This window comes from Oppia nitens, unplaced genomic scaffold (genome assembly GCF_028296485.1).
Source record: "Oppia nitens isolate AA-2021 unplaced genomic scaffold, nextdenovo-longstitch-racon4-pilon3 scaffold15_pilon_pilon_pilon, whole genome shotgun sequence".
Classification (NCBI taxonomy): Eukaryota; Metazoa; Arthropoda; class Arachnida; order Sarcoptiformes; family Oppiidae; genus Oppia; species Oppia nitens.
Window position 1 is genome coordinate 2,356,236 of NW_026533194.1, and position 10,745 is coordinate 2,366,980.

At 32.2% G+C, this 10,745-nt stretch overlaps 4 protein-coding genes across 5 annotated transcripts; 2 read left to right on the forward strand and 2 right to left on the reverse strand.

The window, feature by feature from the left end:
• Nucleotides 1–2,067: 2,067 nt before the first annotated feature.
• Nucleotides 2,068–3,718, reverse strand: LOC128963797 (GDP-Man:Man(3)GlcNAc(2)-PP-Dol alpha-1,2-mannosyltransferase-like). Its single transcript, XM_054310332.1, has 2 exons — nucleotides 3,379–3,718; nucleotides 2,068–3,305 (listed from the first exon to the last, which is right to left on the reverse strand). Exons 1-2 carry the CDS (start codon nucleotides 3,620–3,622, stop codon nucleotides 2,155–2,157), a joined length of 1,395 nt encoding a protein of 464 aa, XP_054166307.1. The 5' UTR covers nucleotides 3,623–3,718; the 3' UTR covers nucleotides 2,068–2,154.
• Nucleotides 3,719–4,220: 502 nt separating this feature from the next.
• On the forward strand, nucleotides 4,221–6,593 carry LOC128963778 (ankyrin repeat domain-containing protein 27-like). Its single transcript, XM_054310309.1, has 9 exons — nucleotides 4,221–4,423; nucleotides 4,498–4,640; nucleotides 4,736–4,809; nucleotides 4,892–4,953; nucleotides 5,044–5,165; nucleotides 5,258–5,408; nucleotides 5,510–5,559; nucleotides 5,622–6,464; nucleotides 6,533–6,593. Exons 1-9 carry the CDS (start codon nucleotides 4,382–4,384, stop codon nucleotides 6,591–6,593), a joined length of 1,548 nt encoding a protein of 515 aa, XP_054166284.1. The 5' UTR covers nucleotides 4,221–4,381.
• LOC128963983 (nuclear speckle splicing regulatory protein 1-like) lies at nucleotides 6,379–8,123 on the reverse strand. Of its 2 annotated transcripts, XR_008484670.1 has the most exons (5): nucleotides 8,036–8,123; nucleotides 7,446–7,957; nucleotides 6,758–7,372; nucleotides 6,493–6,574; nucleotides 6,379–6,430 (listed from the first exon to the last, which is right to left on the reverse strand). XR_008484670.1 is itself a non-coding variant. In XM_054310540.1 (4 exons), the coding sequence occupies exons 1-3, from the start codon at nucleotides 8,047–8,049 to the stop codon at nucleotides 6,777–6,779; spliced, it is 1,122 nt and encodes a 373-aa protein (XP_054166515.1). In that variant the 5' UTR covers nucleotides 8,050–8,123; the 3' UTR covers nucleotides 6,467–6,574; nucleotides 6,758–6,776. The 2 variants fall into 2 exon arrangements, 1 of the variants encoding a protein (XP_054166515.1); XM_054310540.1 differs by lacking the exon at nucleotides 6,379–6,430 and having other exon boundaries at nucleotides 6,467–6,574.
• Nucleotides 8,124–8,242: 119 nt separating this feature from the next.
• On the forward strand, nucleotides 8,243–9,891 carry LOC128963997 (malate dehydrogenase, mitochondrial-like). The gene is made up of 5 exons (XM_054310555.1): nucleotides 8,243–8,478; nucleotides 8,585–9,250; nucleotides 9,329–9,379; nucleotides 9,474–9,572; nucleotides 9,653–9,891. Exons 1-5 carry the CDS (start codon nucleotides 8,404–8,406, stop codon nucleotides 9,776–9,778), a joined length of 1,017 nt encoding a protein of 338 aa, XP_054166530.1. The 5' UTR covers nucleotides 8,243–8,403; the 3' UTR covers nucleotides 9,779–9,891.
• The last annotated feature ends 854 nt before the right edge of the window (nucleotides 9,892–10,745 follow it).

Sequence of the window (10,745 nt, forward strand, 5' to 3'; positions counted from 1 at the left end):
TCTTCATTTCTAAAACTAATCGTCAAACGTTTCAATTGTCTGCAACTTTTGCCCAATGAGTCTAAAAAATTATAAAATAATAAACTATTGGTAATTCGTTTAACTTCAATGTTAAGACTTTTCAATTGATAACAATATCGACGGCTAAACTGTTGTCGTATTAGTTCATCAATTAAATTGTCGGAATAATCGACAAATGGATCTAAAGTCCTCTGAATAGTTAGACTTAGTCGACGCAAATTGGGAGACAACGACATCTGTGTCAATGCCTCAACAAATATCGGTAAATTTGTTTCTTCCCGAAAATTGATACCAATGTCGACGGTTGTCAATTGATGGCCATGTGTTTTGGCAAACGGACCAATTAGTGACTGCCAATTTGAATGATCTGTCAACTGAAATGATAGCGACTGTAGACTAGTATTTTTAGGCAAAAGACAAACTCCCTGTTGACTGAAATAGTGGCTAAAATCTAATGATGGATACATACTGTAGCCAATCATCAGTTTTTTTGAGTTGCGGTACAAAATCGCTGACTTTACGGACCAATAGTTTATTGTTTATACTAAATACAGTCGTTAACTCCAATGTCTGCAATTGTGGTCCAAATGACGACAATAGTCGGTCAAAAGTATCCCAATTCAGATGACATTCGTGATGTAGTATATGAAGTCTTAAGTGCAACAAATGAGGACAGTATGTCATCAATAGATCAACTAATTCATCGATAGAGCAGTCAGAACGGTGGGTAATGACAACTCCGGTAATATTTGGACACTTTTGTAGAATCATAGCAAACAATTTAACTCTTTGTTTGTAATGTCTGCGATCGATATCAATCGTGAGGTCAGTCTGTACGCCAAACAACACCGACTGCCACTGTTTGCTAACTAATTGTAGTTTCAATTTGTCTTCAGGTGTTATCATCAGATACGCCAACAATAGATTGGCCAAATCATCGCCGAAACGATCAAATGAGTCACGCATTAGTCTTGTAGTTGTTGTTGTGGTCATTGTCTTCAATCTTGACAGTTATGACTGTATAAATCAGTTGCTATTTGTTTAATAATAATAATAATAATAACGATTAGATTATAAATCACTTGAAATCAATACAAACTTACCGTTACTTAAATATGTATTTAAATTACAATATATGTAAAAACAGTTGTATTAGTTGTATAAATAAGTAAAATTAGTTAGTTAGTGATTACACTGATTGTAACAAAACTTGAAAAATATCAAAAATTCATTACATAATATCCTATATCTATAGAAATATATGTTATTATTTTTATTATTTAGTTATACTGTATTTGCATAACATAAACACACATATGATTTATTGATAGATAGATATAAATTATATCATTGATTATATTAATATTAGATATAATATTAACATAATTTATATTTTCTATTAATACAATACAATAATGTATTTAAATATGTATAATAATTATACTAATACTAATAGACTATATGTATGTATAATAAATATATATATATTAAATCAGTTTAGTCCTAATCATCTGGTGGTATATAATTATATCGTCAGACACTATGTGTGTGTGTGTATGTAATAAACAAATAGACATTTAAACTGACTATTACTGTAAATATTTATATAACTGCGCTCTGGGTATGTATTGATTGATTGTACAAATGGTCGGTACTATGTATTAGAAACAGTGAACTGGCGTTAGTGTGGGAGTAAGGGGACAACCACTTCATTCAAATATATATCTATATTATCGTAAACAGTATAATAGCTCAGCAATACAAGTGGCAATTCAATGGCATTTATTGATATTATTATATAATACTGTATTTTGTGTATTTTGATGAAAAAATAATTTTGTATGTGTTTAAAGTTGTATTACCTTTAATATAATTTTTTTAAATACATGAATTTATGTATTGTGAATGTTGTGTCAACTATATTTTAACGCTTCAATTGTGTTTTATAATCAAGTTTTTTCATCAAATAAAAAAAATTAAATAAATAAAACTAAACATTTGATTAATTTTTTAAAAATTTCTTATATTAACAGTTTATTTCTCTCATATATTATTTTAAATAAAAAAATACAATAAATAGACGCTCTTTTCCCTCAAATACTTTTTTTTAGAAATACAAAAAAGTTTTTTTAATTAAAAAACTGATTCAATGGATTGTAGAAACAGTGTCTCGAATTGTTGCTCTGAAAATCGGTCGGAACTGTTTCGGGCGGTCACTCGGATGTCCATTAATTGTCTATCCGATAGATTAGCAATTTTATAAAGAATTTCGGCAAAATTGTGCAAATCTGTTGCCAGAAAACCGTTTGTTTCGTTTCGTATTAAATCCAATTTAGGTCCGCCCGAGTCGTGCGTCACTGTTACGAGTCCTGAGGCCAGACATTCGACAACACCGATACCGAAATGTTCGTTAATCATTGTATGTAAACCAATACTCGACTCTTCAATTTGACGTTTAAGCTCATCGTACGGAATGTTAATCTTGAAGTCGACTTTATCGTCGATTTCCAGTTTATGACAAAGTTTTTTCAATTCATCCAATCGTTGTTCATCATCACTGTCACGACAGCTGCCAATTATGACTAGTTTTGCCACCGATTTGTTGTCATCAGCGGCTAGTCTATCGATAAACTCTTTGAAAGCCATCAATTGTAACTTATGATTCTTTTCGGGTCTTATCTGACCAATCGATACGATTTTCAGACGATTTTTATTAGCCAACGACAACTGTTTCAAATCACTTGTATTGCACGGCGGATACACTGTTCGGGCCTCCCGTTGCCATATATGTTCGACGTGTCCTTTAGTCCAACTCGAGTTAACCATCACTATTTCGGCCATACGGCCCATCAATCCGTACAGATATGCAAATAGTTTATAATACATAAGTTTAGCTTTGGTCAGCACTGGACTGTTACTGATAAACGACCGATTGTTATAACTGGTACGTGTCTGGGCCACCAATTCTAACATATCGGTACTGATAGTCGGATAGTGGACATATGCTACCACACGTGAACCGCCTAAATACTTGAACACTGGAAACGTAAAGCTGTAGCCCATACTGTCGATGAAGATGTTGGGCCGACAATTGAACAGCGCTTCCAAACCGAGTCCTACGGAGCCAATACTTTGACCCAATAGTGTAAAGTATGGATACAATTGGCAACCGATTAGATATCGTCTCTTAAGATATACAAAACGTATGGACGAGTCATCCAAATCAATCTTAAAATGGTTTCGCGCTTTCGCTAAGATTTCTTCGGGTTTGGCCTCAACATCGCCTACAAAAAAAACAAACAAAAATCATTTAGTTATCGATATCATCACCAAATAATAAAGATAACTGATCCAAACCTGTATAAACAACATAATGACAATCGGGATATTTGTCCCGAAGTGCACGTAAGGCCACCCATAGGACACGTTCACCGCCGCCGCCGGAGTTGCAAAACGGATGAAAAAAGGCAACAATAGTCTCATCATTTGTCAGTCCATTACGGCTACGATATCTACAGTCCACTAGTTTGACATATATCTTGAGCGATAAGCCGATAATAACTACCGATAAGATTATCACTGAAATAATAAATACAAACATATTTCATATGATTTTATTATTTGTTTGTTTGATAATTAAAATGAAAACAAAAAAACATTTGATTTCAAACATTATTTTCCATCACATGTTTGGATGACAACTGTATAGTAAAGTACTGTAATAGTGAATCATATTAAGCGATACATTTCAAGGACGATCCGCACTATAGTTATTGTATAGTTAATACATGCTATGCATAGCATACTATCGAGAGTTAACTGTCATATGTATTGTACTGTTTAGAGGTTTATCCTTAAAGTCAATAGTATTATAGTTGGCATTTAAATAAATACAGTGTTGACATAATAATAATAATAATCACAAATAACGTAATAAAATAAACAATTTTTTGTAAACCCTGTAAACAGGTTTTTTGCTAACTAATCAATACGTAAATTATTGATGTGTTTTTTTGCATTACTTTTCTATTATAAGTAACGTTTATTCTGAATTCTGAATTACTAGTATCACTAATACTGTACACAACATATGTTGTGTACAGTATTAGTGATACTGTACTGTATGTGTAATAATGTAATCATAAAATTAAAATCTAATGATTAGAAAACTATTATAATTTGGAATTCAATGTAAATATAAATGAAAATCATATGAAAAAAAAGTGTAAACAAAACAAACAAATTGTTTGATTCATTGATTTTTTTGGTTTTTTTTTGGTTTTGGTTTTAATTGACAACAAATCAGTTGTCAATTGTTGAGTCTTGAAAGTGAACAGACATTTGACACATCAAACCAAACATGACTTCATTGCATAACAATCTCTTCTACAACACTCTTGTGGTCAGTATATCATATCATATTATATATGGTTGGTTTGGATCAGCTATAATTGATTGTCTTGTTTTTTAACGCAGAAGTCGTACGCCAAGCGATACAGAGAGGCAAAGGACAAGTGTTACATAATATGTGTACCAATTGATGGCAGTTATGATACCACTGCCATCAACGACAAGTTTATTACGGCTCATATACTTAAACCGTCGCCGCTTCTCAAGAAGTAAGTGTTCAGAAAAAAGGATGATCTGCTGTTGATTGGGATCTACTAATTGATTCACTGTTTTCTTCTTCTTTTTTTTGTCGGGTTTTCTTCAGTCATTTTGTTGCCTCCAATAATAAGCATACGTTAGACGCGGAAATCAATGGCCAAGTGATACGTGTGACCAGAGGTTTGTGTTGTTGTTGTGATAACCAATTGATTGATGAAATTTGTAACTCTTTGTATTGTTTTATTGATTGTCTTTTAATAAGGTTTTGACGATAAAAATTGTGAGACAATCAACATATTGAGCGAAGAGATTGCTTACAATAACGTAAGTTTGTATTTATTTTTTCATTAATGAATGTAAATTTTTTTGTCGATTATTGATTTAATTTTTTTTTTTTTTTTTTTGGATCAAAAGCAATGCAAAGAATACCGAATACTAATATGTGATAATCCGTTGCTTAACTCATCAAACAGACGGATCAGCTGTGAGTGCAATCATCTCAGTCAAGACAACACATCGCTAATGAGTTTCGATGAGTTAGTATTGCATTGATAGTGATATATAATTTATTGTTAAACAAATTAATTTTAATATTTTTCTAATAATATTTTTTTTACTCTACTATTAGTTGTGAGAAATTTTTAGTTAAATTGTCGCCAGAATTGACTGATTCATTAAAATCAGAAGTCGACAAATTTCTTAACAATCAGACTGTTTTACCCAATTATCTCAATAATACCAAAGAGCTTATTCAAGATATTGTTGAATTTGGTATTCAGGTATTTATTAATAATTTTTATTTCATTATTATAGTTTAACATTAATGTTATTGTAATTTATTTAAGTATTAATTTAATTTTTTTTTTTTGGTAATCATCAGAGTTTTACAAGTTTATCAAATGATTCCCAATTAGGTACAGCTATTGAAAGGTTTGTAATATTTTTTTTAAAAATTACAAACTATTTTCTAATTATAATTTACTATTTAATAGTTTTGTAATTGGTTTATGTCATCACAAACTATTTTTGGCAATTAATAAATACTGCGAAAGAGATGATAAAAAGATTTACGAAAATTTTATGAAACTTTTCAAACGAAGCATAAATCCGGTTGAATTCGGAGCTCAGAAAGTATTCACTAATTTTACAATAAATCCAAACATTTTGGCCGAATTGACGGACTTAGAGATTAAGACGACACCATTGGAAAAACTTTACTGTTTGCGAAAGATATTAGATTTAGTTACCGATCAGCTAAACAAAACGGTTGAAGACTACTATCGATATCTACCGATAGGTCCCAAACGAGATCCCATTTGTATTATGTCGGATGACTTGATTGCGACACTCATCTGTGTACTGACAACACACAAACCCAAACAGTTTGAGAGTGAAATCACTTTTATTCAAACATTCAGTTGGAATATACCGCAAAATAATGAATTCGGCTATTCGTTGGTAACGTTCGAAGTGGTCAAAGAGTTCATCAAAAGTGATAGCTTTTATCAGAATAATAAACCATCAAATGGTCAATTGAATAGAAGAGATGATAGATCTATGACAACAAAAAGCGCACATCAATCCATGAGCAGTACTAACGGTGGTAATAGTCCTAATGCTGCAAACAGATGGACCAGTGGTAGTAGTAGTTCACCGTTGGATCGGGAATTGGAGAAAATCTCAAAAATGATGGACACATCCAGTATTACCGGTAGTAGTAGTAGTAGTAGTAATCGTAATAATAGTAGTCATCGGCGTAGTCTTCATTCTAATCAACAACGAAATGGTGGTCCAAGAAGTTCTGGTGACAACAATTCAAATGAAGATGATTTGGGGTAACATTTATTTTTTATAGAGAATTACCGTATATTCACATAATTTTGTTATTTGTCTGCATTTATAGGGAGTTCTTAAGCACTTTAAGTCAAAATACATTTAGCGTCGGCTGTGGAAAACAAATATGATTTTATTATTATTATTAATAAATTATTATTAATTTACTATTTTATTAAAATATATATTATAACAAGTTTTATGTGATTATAATAAAAATGTTTATTTTTTAAAATTTTATTTATAATAAATAATAATTATTATTTTTATTAATTATAAATGACTTAATTATTACCTAATTTTTTGTCTTTATCTTACAAAACATAATTGCCTTTCCTTTGAAAGTATCTCATCTGTGCCTCAGTTAATACCTCTCCGACTGTTCTCTTAGTAAACATTTGTATCAATAGTTCTCTTCGGCTTAACTTTGGTTTCCTCTCTTCTTCTGTTTCAGCTGTTGTCTCATCATTAGTGGTCTCATTATTATCAACTAAATTATCACTAGATTTCTGGTCATCACTACTGGTGGTGATAGCAGTCTTATGTTTGTCATGAAGTAATTCATTGGTTCCACTTTTACTTTCTTCTCTCTTGTTTATCGTTTTATTTGATTGATTATTAGATTTGTCTTCAAAATTGGGTTTTTTAAACAGATTTGGTTTTTCTTTGCTTTCGTCCACTACTTCGCCATCTTCTTCCTCTTCCGAAGAGCTCTTTCGGCGAGCTCTGAATTGACGATTAGGTTTAGATTTTGGTATATCTTTTACTTTAGTTTCTTTTGCTACATTTGCTGCTAACTCTTCGGATGATAAATCAGTTTCCGATGTTTTCGGTTCGGAAGACATGTCTCTATTAAGTAGATTTCGGTAAAAACCGGACAAATCTTGTTGTTTCCTTACATCCAACATATCTTTCAACAAAACAAAAACGAAAATTACATCTAAAAGAACAACAATATCACCGAAAACAGTATCCATACATACCTTCAATCTGTTGTTCCTTTTGTTCCTTAAGCTCCAAGGCTTTCATTTCTTGTAATTTCTGTTTGTAAGCATTGGTCACAAACTGTTCCTTATCTGCAAACTCGTTGCCCTCGAGTTCTCTTTCTTTCTGTATTTTTCGTTCAGCTCTTCTTTCTGTTTCTAATTTTCTGTTTTCTGAATACTTCAGCAAAGTATTCATATATTTAGGTTTCGGTCGTTCTTTGTTTTTCAAATCCGTTTCGATCGCCACTTTTGTCTCTTCTTTTTTGGTCTTCATATCGTCATAAATGCTATCGTATTCAAAGACATTGGGATCTTCAGTAAGCGCTCGACTAATATCCAACTGTGTCTGTCGTTTGACGCCCGACGACGTGTCCACTCGTTTTTTGACATTAGGTCGACTACTATCTTCATTGCCGTCTTCATTGTCATCGGAATCGCTTTCAAATATATTCTTCTTGAGTGTGGCGATCGGTTTGTTTGAATTTTTCGACAATTGAATCAATCCGTATCTAAAAACAAAAAATTAAAATTAAAAGACAATTCAATCAATGATTTAAATTATGGCCACAAAAAAAACTATACAATACTTTTTGGTCTCCATTTTTGTTTATTTCTGGATATGTCTTCGCAGATGCAATAAAGTTTGGTCACAGAATTGAAATCAAATGAAATGAAAATGAAAAATCAAATTCAAACGAATTGAATGAAACAACAGAAAAACAACAGAAGAAGAAGAACATGTCTTTTGACATCATTTGTTGTTTTCCATGACTTTCATCGACAACTGCTGCGACCTCTTGTACTGTCTTTCAGTTGTCTATCGTTATTGACCTTCAGGTGAAGTATTTTATATATAATTATTATTATCGGAATCAGATTAGGAGACAGAAAATCATTACCACCACAACTACTACTACTATCACTATAACTGCTAAGTAAAGTCTTCTCTGGAAAAATGTTTAGCAAATCAGCCAAATGTTTGTCACAAATCTGTCTGAAGAACAGCCGATCCTTCAGTACATCCAATCAGGTTTGACAGACAAACCATTTATTCATCAAAATTTTAAAGAATTATTCACAAGAATCTAATGACTGATTTGTTTCGCAATTCGGGTTTTTTCCGATCCTTTTTTTAGGTCAACTCCAAGGTTGCCGTATTGGGTGCGTCGGGAGGTATCGGACAGCCCTTATCGCTGCTTCTTAAGCATAGCTCACTGGTCTCCGATCTGAGTCTCTACGATATTGCCCACACAGCCGGTGTGGCCGCCGACCTGAGTCACATCAACACACGGGCACGAGTTACCGGCTATGTCGGACCCGATCAGCTCAAGGCGGCGCTCGAGGGCGCCCAAGTGGTTGTCATACCGGCCGGAGTTCCCCGAAAGCCGGGAATGACTCGCGACGATCTCTTCAATACCAATGCGTCTATTGTGCGCGACCTGTCCATCGCGGCCGCCAAATATTGCCCGAAAGCTATGATCGCAATCATCTCGAATCCGGTCAACTCGACGGTACCGATCGCGTCGGAAGTGTTCAAAAAGAACGGCGTCTACGATCCGAAACGTATATTCGGTGTGACCACTCTAGACGTGGTTCGGGCCAATACATTCATTGCTGAAGCCAAAGGTCTCGATCCGAATCAAGTGAATGTGCCGGTAATCGGCGGTCACGCGGGTATTACTATTATTCCGTTGATTTCGCGATCGAATCCTTCGGTTTCCTTCCCGAACGACAAACTGGACGCTCTGACCAAACGAATTCAAGACGCCGGCACTGAAGTGGTTAAGGCGAAGGCAGGAACGGTATGTTATTATTTCAATAAATCGCCGGATCTATCGTTTTCCGTATCAATGACACTGAACTTGTTTTTGAACACTTAGGGTTCGGCCACTTTGTCGATGGCTTTTGCCGGCGCGCGCTTCGCAGTATCGGTAAGTTTTTTTTGGTGACCACTATTTACCCGTAAATAAAAAATATAAGTGGATCTAACCATAAGTTTTTTTGTTTGTTTGTTGGTTACAATAGCTTTTGGAAGCATTAAACGGCAAAGAAGTGATTGAATGCGCTTTCGTTAAGTCAGACGTTACCGAAGCCTCTTATTTCTCGACACCACTTGTGTTAGGCGTAAGTGTTTTATTCATCTTTTTCTTCTTCTTCTTCTTCGATATGATTCTTCATTTATTAACCGTATTATTATTACTTAGAAAAATGGTGTCGAAAAAAATCTTGGATTAGGAAAGCTATCGGATTTCGAACAAAATCTGGTAAAGAATGCCATCAAAGAACTGAAGGATAGTATCAAAAAGGGTGAAGACTTTGCCAATAAATAAATCAATTGATTGTTTGCTTCAAATTTAAAACAAAAAAATGTAAAAACAATTTAAAAAATGATTATGACTTTTAGGGGATAATAATTATATAATAGAAATAAAATAAATTAATAAAAATTATTAAAAATTCAATGTTTTGTTTTCAAATTTCTTATTTATTTGATTCGTACAAAAAAAGTGATTTCATATTACAATTGAATTAATTAATTAATTAAATTAAAAAAAATGAGCAATAATTATTGATGAAAAATTATCAAAAAAAAAATTAATATTACTAAAAAATTGGAAATTAATCTAATTAAAAAAAAATTAATTATTTAATTGTTGTAGATCATATCCACAAACACACAAATACATATACATACATAGGGTTACATACATTTAAATAAAAAAATTGGTAGACATTTACTATTTAAAAAAAACCCATTTGTTTTGTTTGTATCGTTTCAATTACACATTTTTTACAGACCAAATAAAAACACTATTTAAAAATCCCGTTACAAAATATTAATAAAAAAAACCATTATAAAAAACTTATTAATTCACTAATTGATAAAAAATTAGTGACAAAATTTACAAAAAGCATTTAATCAATGTTTTTGTTTAATTTTTTTTTTTAAAACATCTATCTATACATTACTGTATACATTAATCTTTAATCATAATGTGGTGAACAACACATTTTTGAAAACTTTTTCACTACTTTTTTGTTTGTTTGTATGTAAAGTACAAAGTGTCGGACCCATTGTGGCAGTGGTACGGCTTGTTTGCAGCTCATGTAGGCTATCAAATACATATATATATCTCAATTATACACAATTAAGAAAAAATTAATTAAGAAGTAGTAGTAGTAAATAAATTGAATACTCATTACATTTCTATACTTTTTTTATACAGTATTTTTTACAATATTTTCAAAAATTTTTAAATAGTCTTTTCTTAATTTTTTTTTAAATACAATTTAATA